This window comes from Melozone crissalis, unplaced genomic scaffold (genome assembly GCF_028551555.1).
Source record: "Melozone crissalis strain CALT ecotype California unplaced genomic scaffold, PUWL_Pcris_2 ptg000018l_1, whole genome shotgun sequence".
NCBI lineage: Eukaryota > Metazoa > Chordata > Aves > Passeriformes > Passerellidae > Melozone > Melozone crissalis.
Window position 1 is genome coordinate 3,606,976 of NW_026535796.1, and position 14,967 is coordinate 3,621,942.

At 51.2% G+C, this 14,967-nt stretch overlaps 1 protein-coding gene across 2 annotated transcripts; it reads right to left on the bottom strand.

Annotated features, from left to right (window-relative positions):
• Positions 1-4,154: 4,154 nt before the first annotated feature.
• On the bottom strand, positions 4,155-14,924 carry MRPL21 (mitochondrial ribosomal protein L21). Of its 2 annotated transcripts, none has more exons than XM_054275160.1 (7): positions 14,872-14,924; positions 14,076-14,136; positions 12,795-12,880; positions 10,455-10,618; positions 8,804-8,856; positions 4,884-4,987; positions 4,155-4,395 (listed from the first exon to the last, which is right to left on the bottom strand). In XM_054275160.1, the coding sequence occupies exons 1-7, from the start codon at positions 14,900-14,902 to the stop codon at positions 4,331-4,333; spliced, it is 564 nt and encodes a 187-aa protein (XP_054131135.1). In that variant the 5' UTR covers positions 14,903-14,924; the 3' UTR covers positions 4,155-4,330. The 2 variants fall into 2 exon arrangements, with proteins under 2 accessions (XP_054131135.1, XP_054131134.1); XM_054275159.1 differs by having other exon boundaries at positions 10,455-10,621.
• Between the last annotated feature and the right edge of the window lie 43 nt (positions 14,925-14,967).

Genomic DNA, 14,967 nt, shown 5'->3' on the forward strand with positions numbered 1-14,967 from the left:
ATCAGCTGAAGTGAAAAGCTGGCCTAGAGCACAGAGCCAAATACCCTCAGGCCGTAGCCTCGGGTCAGGGGGATCCCATCCCATGGTCCAAACCACTTCCCTACTGGACCATCAGCTGTTTTGAGAGCTGCCCAGAAACTGAGCTTTGAGGCTTTTGAAACTGGGCAATGGTGTCTTCTTACTTAGGAAAAGAGGATAGAGTAACACCAGTCCCTTTTCTCTCCATGAGATGATCCAAAGGCATGGAATGCCAACAGATCCATGCAGGAGCCAACTCCAGTTCAAAAATGATTGAGGTATCGCAAACTTTGGTTCCCCAAGCCTCCATCTGAAGGACTCAAACCCTTTTCCAGTTCACTCACCACATTAAATTGACACTTGTTAATTACTGCACAGACATTCCCATGTGCAGCTCCATCAGAGAATGCCCTCCAAGGGTATAACCAAAGCCACACTGCCCTGCCCATAAACATATTTTGGGTTGCTGCAGCAAACGCAGCACACCCAAGAGTCCTCCCAGCCTTCAGCCCCTCACCTTCCTTGATTCACTCTGTTCCTTCTGACACCAATCCTGCTGTGAGACATCCAAGGCACAAGGACACAGATCCCAGCTGCTTCTCCATTTGCTATAAATAGGAAGAGGGAAAACAGATGGAAGGCCCCATGTCCAGGCATGCCGGCCACTGCTGGACTCCTCTGTGTGGGATTTGCATCAACACAGACCCACTGGGAACACATTTCCCTTCTTTTTTTAAATAAAAGGCTGGTTTTTAGGTCACAGGAGATAATAAAACCTCTAGTGCAAGAGAAATCCAACCAACAGAGTGTCCTGATGTCCCGTTCCTGTCTGCCGCTGGAGCAGATTCCGACACGCGGCTGGATCACATCGAGAAAACAAATCTGGCTCCACGTCAGAGCCCAAAGGCTCCTTCCCAAAGCTGTGAGGGATAAAAAACACAGGGAAGGGGCAAATTAACAGCACCTCCCTCCTGCCCCAGGGCCTGAACAACATGAACAACATGTCCCCAGAGCTGTGCCACTGGATAAACACCGGGAGCCCATGACTGGCAGAGCACGCGATCCAAATGTCCTGACGGAGCTGCTAAACCCCTGTGCTGCCCCGTGGCTTCCAAAGAGAGTGTCCTGCACTTTGTTTTCCCGCAGGAGCCGGCTGTTGGGGAGGAGGACACAGCCACAGGCCCCGTCTGTCCATCAGGCTCCATCACACTCCACAAACAGCTCCTCATGGTGGGAAGCTCCCCGCTGCGGGAATGGCTTTGCTGGGAAGCTGATTTTAGAACACAGAGCACTGTGCTGAGGGAAGGAAGACAAATCCCATCATGGAAATGACTTAAACCTCCAGAAACGCTGCAAAAAATGATCCTGTGGGATGACCAGGATGGGGCTGTTTTACCTTCAACCACAAGAAGGATTTTATGTGAAACACAAGTCCGAGCCCCTCGAAGCTGCAACATCCAGAGCACTGGAGGGGTTTGGAACAGCACCAGCCTTTGAAATGATGGAAAGCTCGCTCCAAAGAGCTCCTAAAAGCAGCTGGAGCTAAGGGGGAGGGAAAAACCTGGAGCCACAAAGGAATTCCGGTGCCACAGGCAATTCTTGAAAGGGCAGAGGAGGAGGGCTGGGCTCAGTGCATGGCACACAGAAATCAGGGATTCAGCCTCTCCCGGGGAGGGGAGGGCAAGGAGGGGTCTCGGGGGACACACACCTGGATCCAGGGAGGAGCAGGGCCAGGGATGCACTCGGCATTCCTGCCCCAAACAAGGGATGCCGTGGGGAGCAGCAAGGGCACCTCCCGAATCCTTCCCGCCAGCCCTTCCCGAGCGAACCTCGCCGCTGGCGAGAAAACAAGGCTTCCTTATGCTGGGAAATGCCAGGGCTGCGGAGCCGGCTGTCCCGCTGCCGCCGAGCCCTGCCGGCATTCTTGGAAAGCGCAGCGGGAGGGAGCGGCACAGGCAGCGGCTTTGTGGCCAGCGGGCAGGGATCAGCGCTGGAATTCACTCCCGTTCCCAGCACATCCCTCGGCTCGGCTCTCCAGCCTCCCTGCCTGCCCGCCTGCCGGGGGGGACAGACGCCACAGGGGTGGCCGGAGCCCGGGCCTGCTTCTTGTCTGGCCCACGTGGATCTCCGGCTCTGGGCAAAGCATCTCAAATTGCACCCGGATCTGTTTGGTCCTGGCAGAGAAATTTTCACCGCGAATCAGTGCTTAAGGGGGAAAAAAAAAAATCCTTGAGTTTTCGCAACCTGTTTTGTCAAGAAATTCCTGCTCTCAAACTGTTTCAGTGCTATTTAGCACCAGGAAGGGTGACAAGGATCACCCCCCTGACACATGAAGCCCCTGTGACTTCATCCCTGAGAGCTGGGCATTCCTGCTTCCACTTGGAATGACAAAAAGCTTTTGATTCAAATTCTCCTGAAGAAAGCATTAAAATAATCCCTTTTTACCTCAGTCTGAGCAAATAATTCCAACAAAACCTGCCTACTTTGCATTATAAACTTTTTTAAACCAAAAACTTCCTGATAGTGGTTGGATTTTCCCTTCCTGATTTTTTGTCCCCCCAAAATGCTGTGAAACCACCCTAATTTTGTGTAGTATCTCACTTGGATCAGAACCACATTCCCAAGGGCTTTTTGGGGGATCAGACTCACAGACCTTAAGCCCTTTGCTTTTCCTTGGACTCCACAGCAGCCTCTGCCCTCCGTATTGTTGAGCCCAGAATCCCGTGTTATTTCCAAGTGTTTCTTCCTATTTGGGAAGGACAGAACATTCCTGCTACATCCCCTGAAAGCCAAGACATGCTGTTTCTTAGCCCCAGCACTGAAGCACAGAGGGACTGAGGGTTTCCAGTACAATTCCTTGGGTTGGCAGTGCCGCTTCCGCTGTGGACCGGGAACAGCCTGCATCCGGAGCTGTGGTCCCTGTGCCAGCCCACGGCACACTCTGCCTGCTGCTGGGATCTCTGCTCCCAGCATGGAGCTGCAACCACCTGTGGGAGAAGGGGAACAGGTGGGAGCTGGTTTTTGGAGAGGCCTCCTCACCATTTCAGTTTGGAAGAGGTTGGGAATGAGGATGTGACAATCCAGGCTGTTCCTGTCTCCACGCTCCATCAGCTGCTAAAAACTGTGTTTAACCTGAGCAGCAGGGAAAGAGCAGCATTCCCAAGGCTGTTGTGCCAGGGGATCTGAGATGGGGAGGGCTGAGGCCATGCCTGCAGATGCAGCTGTCTCCAGTGGCTCAAGAACCAGCTCAGCCCTGGCACAGCTGGATCCTTTTCCAGCAGCCACCACAGCGGTGCCTGAAGTGATCTCCCAAAGGAATTGTGAGACTGGACAGCCAGGCCAGCTCCACATGGAACAAAACCCCCATTTCCCTCAGCACAGGGCTCTGGCAACCTTTGTCCTAGGGGGAGCCATGGTGGGAGTGCAAAGGACACCCAAATGTGGTTTTATTCCCAATTTGAAGCAAGGTACTCCCTAGGGAAGTGACAGGGTGAGCAGGGCCCATTATCCCTTCCCATGGTGGCTATCAGGAACCCTACAGTACAAGAAACTCCAGGAAACTCTCCTCCTGGTGGATATCCAGCCCAGAAACACCAGCAGACCTCAGTAAGATCCACCTGGCCTTGTATGTGCTGCTCAGGAAAGGACAGCGCTCAAGGTGCAGCCACAGAAGAGGGAAAAGACCAGGATCTAGACATGGAACACACTCAGCAGGTCAAAGCTCAGCTCTGAAATAGGCACCAAGTCCCTCCTGAGCCACCAGTGTCTCATTTTGATGGTGCTACACGCACACACAATTTATTGCTGCTCACCTTCAGGAGGAGAATTTTTCATCTCCATTTCCCAGTGCTAACGATTAAGAAGGGTTTTCACCCCTTGGCACGATCTGGGTGTAGATTTGAGACCCTGCAGTCACCTGGTTCCACTGCCCTCTTCAGTCCTAGGGGCTGAGGGCCATGCTGTACCCCAGGATATTCCCTGGAGCCACACAATGCCAGCAATTACATGACCAGAATTCCTAACATTCAGGAGGTGTGGAGGCAAAAAAATCCATTAGGCATGAAAAAGCTGGATAACCAGCAATGGATCCTGGGTAGTTTAAAACTCCTGGCAAATAAACACCAGCAAGGCTGAAGCAAGTTTAAAAAATATTTCATTATTTTAAAAAGAAAGCACATAGAGATTTCCATTTCCCACCACACAGAGATTTCCATTTCCCACCACAACAAGAAGTCCAGAGCTTCCCAGTGCTGAGGCAGTTTTATTTCCACAATTGCCTGGAGCAGCAGTGATTCCCAGAAGAGCTCCCCAGTCAGGACAAGCAGGGGTAGATCTCGATGGTGTTGATCCTGAGGACGGTCTGGGGGTTTGCAATGACTGAAAAAGAAGGAAAAGGGGGAAAAAAGGATCAGGTAACAGCATAAACCTGGTGCCTACCTCGTGCCAGGGCTCCTGCCGGCAGACAGCAGCATTCCGTGGGGATGCCAAGGAGAGCAGGTCCCAGAGGGCAGCCTGGCCAAGGCTTTACCATCCATCCCATACAAAACCAGCCATAATTCCTCCCTCTCTCAGAGAAGGAAGAGACATTTGGCAACCAAAACCTGGGCAGGACCCTGTCTGGGCTTGCTGGCAGCTGTGATGACACATCCAGTGTTCAAGGCTCTGGGGAGAGACTGGGATTGCTCTCCTGCCCAGGATGTTTAGGGAACACTGAGGGAATACTAAACCCTCTGTGGGTGTAGATGGGAGAGGGGCTGGCTCTGGGGACACAGAGAATGAGCTCCTTCCTCAGGTCCTTGTGCTGGATTCCTCCCCTCCCACACCCAGCAGGGAAGGAAAGGTGTCTTCTCCCCTTTCCCCCTTACTTTTCTTCCTCTGAAAGTTGTGTCTCCTCCAGAAGCGCATGTTGACCTTGGGCCACGACTCCGTCTTCTCGATCACCGTGGCCTCCACACGCACCAGGTCCTTCCTTAAACAGGAGGGGGAGAAGCACCAGGTTTTTGTTATTTACAGGTTTTAGTTATTTACATGCTAGCATTGTCCCTGCTAGAAAGGAAGGGACTATTTTCAGGCTAGCAATGATTTATTGCTCAGATCAACAGCAACCTCAGAGGCTGTGATATTTTAGAGGAGAAAGCATTCGGCCATAGCTCAAGAGCAGTCACAAATTTCTTTGTTACAACGTGATATATCAACTTCCTAACTCAACAGACAGCTGCCACAGGGTTTATCTTACTTTTCTAACTTATCACCTTTACTTACTTCTGCTGCACTGCATTGAATATTTTTATCCAATGGGTTTCTAACTCATGGGCACACATGTTTTTTTGTTAGGGGAAAACCACAAGTTTTTATTTTAACTTTTTACAACTACACCCTTATATTACAAACTCTTCATTGTCTTATCAGTACAGTTTCTCACTTACTTAAGGTATATTCTCACCTACAACTACAGAAATATAAGTTTATGATTTTTTGGTTTAGTATCTGTGTATTGTATTTTCACATCAATCTAAGATTTAAGGCTGTAGATCAATTTTTTTAGTGTCTGTGGAAGTTTCTGTTTTTCTAATTCTCACAACATCCTACTCTTGGGCAGCAGGTTTCTGGGAGAAGAGAGAAAGGGATAACAATGCTGGGAATTCCAGATCCTCCCTGGGAGGAGGGCCACCTGCCCGGGCACAGCCAAAAGCCTCCAGGTGCTGTACCTGGCTCAGGTGTGACAGGTCACAGCTTCCCTGTCATGGGAGGGATGAGATCTTCCATCAGAGCAGCCAGCAGACACAGGGACCTGCAGGAACTTGCAAGATTGAGGCAAGATAAACTTCCCTGGCACCTCCAGGTGATTTCATGTGCCTTGCTTTGGTTTTGGCACAGGATGAGCCCATCCCTGCTCCTGATCAACAAGAAATCCTTCCTCCCCCTCTAAAGCATCACAGACAGCTGGAAGAAAATCTCACCTTGTTGGAAACGCTATAACTTTCCCAATAATTTTTAAATTAATTGTTTTAATGAACCATAAGCAATTTTCCACTGTAGCCAGTGTTTATAGCAAGGCTTGCCATAAAGATGCTGCAACACAGTTTTGGGGAAAATTACATTAAATTACTAAGTTTTGCTAAAACAACTGTAATCAACCTTGAGATGCTTCAAGGGTCTCAGAAGGTGAGAACCCCCAGGCAGGATCCAGACAGGAGCTTTGCACAGGGGGTTTTTAGTCAGCAGCCACAGGGGAGGAGGAGGAGGAGCTGCTCTTCCATGCACAGCACTCCAGAATTCCATTAAAAGCTCGTTAAGTTTGCCACAGGAAGACATTTAAAGACCATTTTGCTGACAAACGGCTCTGTCTGCACTTGAGGGGGGCAGAGGGGGAAGCCCATCCAGCTGAAATCGTTCCAGCAAGGTCACTGGGAGGCCAAAGGCTTCAGACAGCCACCATCTCTTAAAATTCACCCTGGGGCTGTGATTAAATCAGAGATTGGATCCCGGAGGAAACTGATTTATCTGCAGTTAGTGACCAGCCCAGGAGAAAAGGGATATAAAATAATTCAGATTTTTCAGAAACCACTGTGTGACCCCAACATGCCAGCTCCAGGATTTGCTCCACTGAACCACACACAAACCCTGCAACCCCGAGGGAGGAGAAACCAGAAAGCAAACTGCACTCCAGCCGTGGTTTACCACTAATCTGGGACTAAACTTCCTGGATTCAGGGCCTGCTGGGTTCTCTGTGGGACTCAGCTCTAGGAACTGCTGGGAGGAGGCTGAAGCACAACAGAAACCAACTTGCTGGGGAAGAGCTCGTGGGCAGGACAAGTTCTCAGCAAAACAGAGCCCAAGGAGAAAAAAATAAAAATCTCTATCAAACGTTTTAGGTATGACTGGAATGTCCATAAAAATAAGAAGGGGGTCACACATTTCCCAGAGCCTGACACAGCTGGGCCTGCAGCCTTCAGCAGCAAAATGTTCCATGGATTGGATTTTTGCAGGAGGTGAGAAAAAATCAGGATGGAACCTCATGAGCTGGGCTGAAAGGTGATGTCAAGAGGCAGGAAAAAAAAGCATCCAGGCAAGCTCCAAGCCCAGAGGATGCAAACTCTTGGATCACAGCTGCAGCTGCCAGGCTGGCTCCCTGCAGGACTGAATCCCAGCCCAGCTCCAAAGCCTTTGGCGCTTCCACTGCACAAAGGGGCAGGTAGCAGGAGAAACAGCGAGCTTTCCTAGAGGGAAAGTTCCCATCAGCTCTGTTTTGTCTAGAAATGAGCCAAACTTTCCCTGCACTCGTGCCTAGCACAGGCTCCAGCCCTCGTGCCAGCCGGGGACAAACACGGAGCCCAAGACATTCCAAAGTGGGAGCCAGCCAGAAGCTCCCAGAATAGCCTCCAGCAAGCACATGGGATGTGCTAGGATCTAAAGAAGTGTCATCCTGTGGGGTATCAGAGGAACAAAGCCTGTCCAGCTGTCCCCAGCAGGCCACATTTGGGAGCCTACAGGAAGCGGCTCCGGTGAAGCCTCGGGCTGTGAGCGCTCACTGGGTGTTTATTTATACAACAACAAGAACAAAGAACAGCCTCTCTTCTCATCCAGCCTCTCCTCTCCTCCCCAGAGTGTCTGTGGGCTAGGGGATTGTGTGACAGAACTGCAGTGCACATTGCTGGTGACACCCATTCCCCTTCCCCCTTCTCCTTTTCCTCACCCCGTACCAGAGCTGGGATTTGGGGGGTTCCCTCAGCTCACAGGGTGATGGCATCTCCCCCTCAGCCTTCACTCTTCCTGGCCAGCCTCCTCCTCCTCCCACTGACTCCCTTCAGCCACAGGCCCTGGCCAGGCCAGATGTGCAGCCTGGTCTGCCTCAAGCAGCTGCCAACACCTCCCACACCCTCACAGCACCTGCAGGAGCCAACAGCTGGATTTCCTCCTGTCCTGGAGCTCCTGGCTGTGCCCTGCCAAACCCAACACCAAGAGCTGTCAACAACCACCCCAGGGCCCCTGGATCAGCTGGGGAGGGAAGCTGCTCCTCAGCTGCCTGACATGGCACATCCCAAACCTAAAAGCCCCTTTCTAGTCCTAAAAATGAGATTCCCCTTCCTAAAGCCTTCCCCACAGGCAGTAACGCAGAGAATCCTGATGGTGTGCTATTCCAGATCCACTTCCAGGGCTGCCACAAGGACTGGCAGCTCCCAAAATCCTCTCCAGCAGAGGGACCTGAGGCAGGTACCACCAGTGCCACTAGGGCCATGTTATCACTGCACAAATAACTCCTAAATACCACCAGCAGTAATACCTGGCCCACAGCCCCCTTTCTTTTGGGAAGGAAAAGTCCTGCACAGCAAGTCCTACAGCAGGGGGATGGAGGCAGTGCCAAGGGATCAGCTTCTCCCAAGTTCTGTGACTGCTGGATTATGTGATTGAGAGGAAGGGAAAAATTAGGAACACTGAAATCAGGGTTAAGGCTTGCTGGAGTAAGTCAGTGGCAAAGGGAAAAGGGTTAAAAACCCAACTCAAGGGATAAAGGAATTTTCTGGCTTATTTCAAGATGACCACCAGCAAAATCAGGGTAGAGATGCTGAAGAGCAACGTGTCCTGCTGGTTTGTGCAAGGAGGGAAAGATCCCACTGAGGTGAATACCCAGAGGCTGATGAGCTGTTTTACTGGTGATTCCTCCAAAAGCCACAAGGCTGGGATCAAAGTTAGTGCTGATAAATCCCAGTTTCAGGGACTGCAGAGCCCTGAAGCCACAATTAAGTACAAAAATGTCATATAATTCCTTGATGAAGCATCTTACCCCAGCAGCGGCCTTCCAACCAGCGTGAAGTCATCAGCACCAACCAGCAAAACCTGGGGGAAATAAATCAGGCACAAATCACTGCTCATTGTCCCGGCAGAAATGCAAACAAGACCTTTCAAATGCTACAGCCATAAGGGAGTCAAAGTGCCTCAAACCAGGCCTTCCCACATTTCAAAGCTGACACTAACTGGAGGGGTAGTGAGGAAAGCTGCTAACAGGCTGCAGACAGAGCCATTACTCTTCCAGAGAGCTCTTCCCACTCAAACAGGCTGCACAAGTATCTTTCTGCATGATCAGAACACACTGAACCTCTCTGTCCTGGCTTACCAGCAGCCATAAAAAATTATGAAAAGCAATCAGGGAAGAAGAATAACCTGCCTCGTGTGGGATCTGGACAAATGGCAGCTCCTAAACCGTTGCATTTTTACAGCAAATGCTACAAATCCCAGTGGGGAAACAATTCCCTCATGCTCCTCTCTAAGGCCTGCAGATGGGGAATAAAGAAATGAACATCTGGGGGCTCACTTCAGCCACATCTAAAGGAACAGGCAGGATAAGAGAGGATACAGTAGGAAGAGGCTGCATTTCACTGAAATCACCGAGTTTGGAAGGAACCTTCAAGGTCATGGAGTCCAACCATCAAACCCAGCACTACCACAATCTTCCCTAAACCATATCCCCCAAGTGCCACATCTGGAGCCACTTCTCCCAGGGCTGCCTCACAAACCCTCTGGCAGCACTTAAAAACCACACAGAGTCACGAGAAGTCCTGGCTTTTGTTTTGGACAGAAAAAAAAAACCAAAAACAAAAACAAATTAAAGGGCTCTGGTGTTCAGGCAGATTTTCTCCTTCACTCCCATCTAGATCTTTGCATTCTGAGCTGGCTACAGCACAGAAATCCCTCCTCTCTGCTGCACACAGGGATGTGGGGACATAGATGAGGACATTCCTAAAAAGCTGCTTCAAAACTGGGCTTCAAAGCAATGGGCAAGCACAGAAACTCCACAGCTCTCCTTAATGACTTGCTGAGCTCTAACAAACAACACCAAAGTGAAGCCAACAGAATCCCACTCCATAATATTTCCCTTCAGCCTGGATTAATGAGCCTCTGCAAGTCCCTGCTGGCTGTCCAAGGCTCAGGATAAAGATATTAATTGGATCTTGGCAATTCTCCCCTCCGTGCCCCATCCCTCTGCCTCCACCCAGCCCAGCACGATAAGGATCTTGCAGAGCCCTGAGGAGTTTACAGTCCCTCTGGGAGACCTGCAAGGATTTAAGAGGTTGGACTCAATGATCTTAGAGGTCTTTTCCAGCCTAAATGACTCTGTGATCCGGGGTGCTGGACTCTCAAGGCAAACACAGGCTTTTGCTGCCGGCTCTGGAAACAACAACTGTCATTTTCTTTTTTTGGAAGGAGTTAGGACAACAAAAATCTGTCTCCCCACAGAGTCTGGCAAGACTCATCCAGTCCTGTTGAACAGAAATCACAGTAATATCTGAAACTGGAACGAAACCAAGAGAACTGGAACAAAACAAAGGGCTGGAATGAAGGTGGGAGACCCCCAGGAGCACTTTGGGACGACAAAACCACTGATGGGTTTTGCCTCCAGGAACGTTTGCAGGGAACCTGCTCTGGTGTTTTTTCACCTTTTCCATGCGGATCCTGTCTCCACACTCGGCCTCCAGGACGTTGTCCATCATGATGAGGTCCTCACTGGTGATTTTCCACTGCTTGCTGGCGAAGTGCACGACGGCGAAGAGGCGCCCGTAGCGCCCGGCCGCGATCAGCCCGTTCACCTTCTGCACCACCTCTGCTGGCAAACAGGGCCAGCATCAGGGCAGCACACCCAGGGAGCTGGCAAGGGCTGGGAAAACCCACCCAGCCACCCTGCTCCCCCCCCAGCACTCTTATCTCCTGGGAATCTTTGAGCAAGGATCAACCGCAGCGTTGCTTCCCAGATGTGCGAGCCTCCCTTTCTTAAAATTAATGATTTATTTGTATTTTAGGTGCTGGCAAAGCCACACATAAGTAAACATCTTGTATACACTGTGCAGCTTCTCTACCCTGCTGACTCTCAGCCCATTCCTCAGGCATCCCAAAATACACTGTAGTTGGATATAAAGCATTCCAGAAAAGAGCTCTTGTGCATGCACCCTGTGTTTGGAGGAAATTCCCTCCATTTCCAAGTCATATGCAGACAGCCCAGGGCTCTGAGTTGTGCTTAAGGCACAGAGGAACATCGGGAAGAGCTTGGCTGAACACCAGGGAAAGCCTGGCCCCAGAAGTTGTACCTGCAGCAAGGACAGGAGAGACCTGCCCCTTGCTCTTTCCCAGAAAAGCCTCCTCCCACGTGCATGCAGAGTGGTGCCAGGAGCAGGACAGAGCCCAGAGACCAGGCCCTGCACATGGACAGACTCCACTCCCTGTGATCAGCTTCCTGGGCAGTGAATCCAGCCCCAGTTTTTATGGGAACACCAAAAGATGTTGCTGCCTGACACCATCCCACTGCCAAACAGCAGCTTCCCACCCTCCTGAGCTGCTCAGAAAAACACATTAAAAAGTGGCTGAATCATTGGTGGTTTTTTTTTCTTGGAATGCAAACAGAACATCCCTTTGGGACAGACAGGAATCCAGCAGCCAGGCAAACCCAACCCAATCCTTACAGGAACGCTCAGAAAAGGTCCAAGCTTCAAGCCCTAGGATACAAACTTAAAGGTACAGGTAGGAACACAATTATTTGCAGGGCAGGAGCTGCTGCAATTCCCACCAGGATAAAGAGTTGTTGACAACTCTCCCAACACCTCCAGTGCCAGGAAACATCAAGTGATTGCTGGCTTGGATCTCAGCACCATGTGGAGAGACCCATCCTAAAATATCCGGGGCTGTTTCCATGGGCAGCAGGAGGCAGAGCTGGAAAGCTCCTGCTGCTGTTCCCTTTGGATGAGCACAGCCAGGAGAGAAGGATGCAATGCTCAGCAGCAGCAGGAGGCAATGGCATGGGAGCAGGATGGCAGCAATCCCTGAGGAGGGGACCCTGCTCCCCACGGGGCTGGCAGGGAGCAGTCTGTGGTTCACTGCTGGGTTATTTCTCACACAGGGACAGGCACCCATCTGGCACCTGAGTGATTGTTGATACTGACTTCTCATCACAGAGCAGAGAAAAAGCAGGATCAGAGCAGGCCAGCAGGAGATGTGGAGCAGGAGGCTCTCCCCACAGCACACCCCTCAGTCAGGGACACACTCCAGCCAGTGATGGGGGACATCTGCAGGGAGGTGAGCTCAGATCTTCTTGTCAACCTTGTCACCCAGCCCAGAGCACTGAGTGCCACATCCAGCCATTCCCTGGATACCCCCAGGGACAGGTGGGGACTCCAAACCTCCCTGGGCAGCCCCTCCCAGTGCCTAACATCCTTTTCCAGGAAGAAATTCCTCCAACCTGTCTCTTCCCCTGGCACAGCTTGAGGCTGTTTCCTCTCACCCAGCAGTCCTGACAAGCTGAGGGGACAGGGACACGACCCCCAGTGTTCTGTCACACTGTGTCCCACCTCTGCAGGTCTGTCCTGTGCCCACCATCCAACTGCTCCTGCTGGCTGGATGCTCTGTTTCGTGCACCAAAATACACCAGCTCTCTGTGTGCCCACCATCCAACTGCTCCTGCTGGCTTTGATTTAGCCACTGAATGGAAAACAACTCGTTTCCCCTGCTTCTCTCATGCTTTAATTTCTTTAATATAGTGTTTCATGTCACATATCACGTCAGGTAAGATTCCTCTGGGAGAGTGACAAGCTGCCATAAACTAAGGAGAAATCATTGTACCCAAATCTCCCAAACCTGGAGAGCAGCTAGAGCACAATTCCAGATACACTAAAACACATGAGAAATGAAATTCAAAAAAAATAAGTGAAAAACACTAACTTCCAACTGAAGATATTTATGCTTCATCAGGCCTTCAGGCAGTGCTGGAAGACCAGATTTGAGACCTTTACCTGCATGATACTTGGCTTCTTCCACTGGATCTGGAAGTTTCACTTCAGGCCATGGGGGCGAAGTCAGGGAAGTTTTGGCAACAAGTCTGTGAAGGACAAGGCAAAATTCACTGCAGCAAGCAGAAACTGCCAAGGGATGGAAAACAGGGAGAGGAAAGAAGGAAAAAGGAGATGGAGTAGAACTGGATATTACTCACAAACACCACAACTCACAAGGCATCAGATTACAGTTAACAATTAGGCAAGAATCTACAATAGCACAAAAGCGATCTTAGATATAAAGAGGAGGGAGATTTGCCTTGGAAAACCCCATGAGATGAACATGAAAGGTCATGGTTTCTGAAATCTCAAAATTTAGCAGATTTTGTAAACACCATCCCGAAACAATTTTGTAAACACCTCCCTCAGCAGTGGGCAGTTCAGGTTTTCCTGCATGCAGAAATCCACACTTTGGATGCACCAAATGCATAAAATATTCAGGAATAAACATGAGACGTAGTGGAAAAAAGCAAAATGGACTCAAAATCCTTTGCAAAGACTGATTTACTCTGTAACCCCAAGGCAAACATCCCAAAGGGCTTTAATTCAATAGGAACTGCAAGCACCTGTGAGCACACAGCCACAGGCACTGAGGCCTCACAGGGTTTAGTGAGATTTTGGGTGCTGCATCACCCAGGCAGGGATCCAAGATCTCTGATCCTTGAGGATGAGCAGGAAGAGGGAACAGTACATCCTGCCATCCTCCCTGGCAGGAGCTCTCTGCTCCTGCAGTGTCCCCTCCTGGTCACAGCCAGCAGCAGCTCCTGCAGGAGATCCCAGCACAGGGAATGGAATGAAGGCACAGCAGGAGATCCCAAAGGGATGGAAAAAGCAAAGCCTGAAGATGCCATTGGAAGAGGTGTCACAGGATTCCTGAAGGGTTTGCCTTGGAAGGGATGCTAAAGCTCATCCAGTCACAACCCAAGGCAGGGACAATTTCCACCAGACCAGGTTGCTCCAAGCCCTCTTCAACCAGGCCTTGAACATTTGCAGGGATGGAAAAAAAAAACAAACAAACAAAAAAAAACAACCAAACAAAAAAAAACCCACAAACCACCCCCAAAAATGAAGAGAAGCATCCTTCTGGGAAAGGTGACTGAAGGCAGGCAGAGCCCAAAACACTGGGGAGTGACCAAGGGGCAGCCAAGTCTCCTTCCCAGAGGAAAGCCAGCTGCCCTCCCAGCCTGGAGGCAGGGCAGCATTCCAGGGGGAAGAGGCAGAGTGATGGATGTGTGACATTACCCTGCCTGTGGGGATGAGCTCTGGGAGCTCCTGTGCCGGACCACAGCCGAGAGCAGCGAGGCTGAAAGGGAGGAGAAAAAGAGAATTAAACACAGGCAGCAGCTGCTGGGCTTTTGCAGAATTCCAGCATCATTCAGGCTGGAAAAGTCCTCCCAGATCATCGAGTTCAGCCTGTGACTGGTCACCACGGTGTCACGCAGCCCAGAGCAGGGAGTGCCACGTCCAGGCATTCCTGGGACACCTCCAGGGACGGGAATTCCAGCACCTCCCCAGCCTGGGAAGGAGATTGATAAAGTCCATCCTCTCTCCCATCCACTGGATTTTGCTGAAGGATTTATGCCAAGATGCAAAGAACTGTGTAAAGCTGATTCTTTTTGTTAATATTCCTTGACTTTGGTGCTGCTCCGAGGCTGATGGTGGGAAAGACCCAGATCCTTCCACCTCTGGGAAGAGCTCCAGGGCCCATCCTGCAGGTGCAGGGCCGGGACACAGAGGAGGCAGCAGTGGGGACCCTGACTCCTGCCAGCCTCCTTCCCTCCCTCCTCCCATGGCAGGAGCAGGCAGAGCACAGCCCTCCCATCCTTCCTTTCCTCCCAGAAAGATGAGGATGCTGGCAGAGCATCTTCCTCCATTCCTTCCCTCCTTCCCAGCAGCAATCAGAGCTCCTTCCTTTTCCTGCTTCCCTCCTTCCCAGCAGCAGGCAGAGCTCCTTCCTTCCTCCCTGCCTTCCCTCCCAGCGCCAGGGGCAGAGGTTGTTCCTCCGTGTCCCTGTTCCCCGTTCCCGGTCCCCGCTCACCTCCCGCCCGCCGCGCTCGCGCCGCCGCCATCGCGGTGACCTCGCGCCGGACGCGGAACCGCGGGGGCGGGGCCCGGCGCGCGCAGGGGGCGGGGA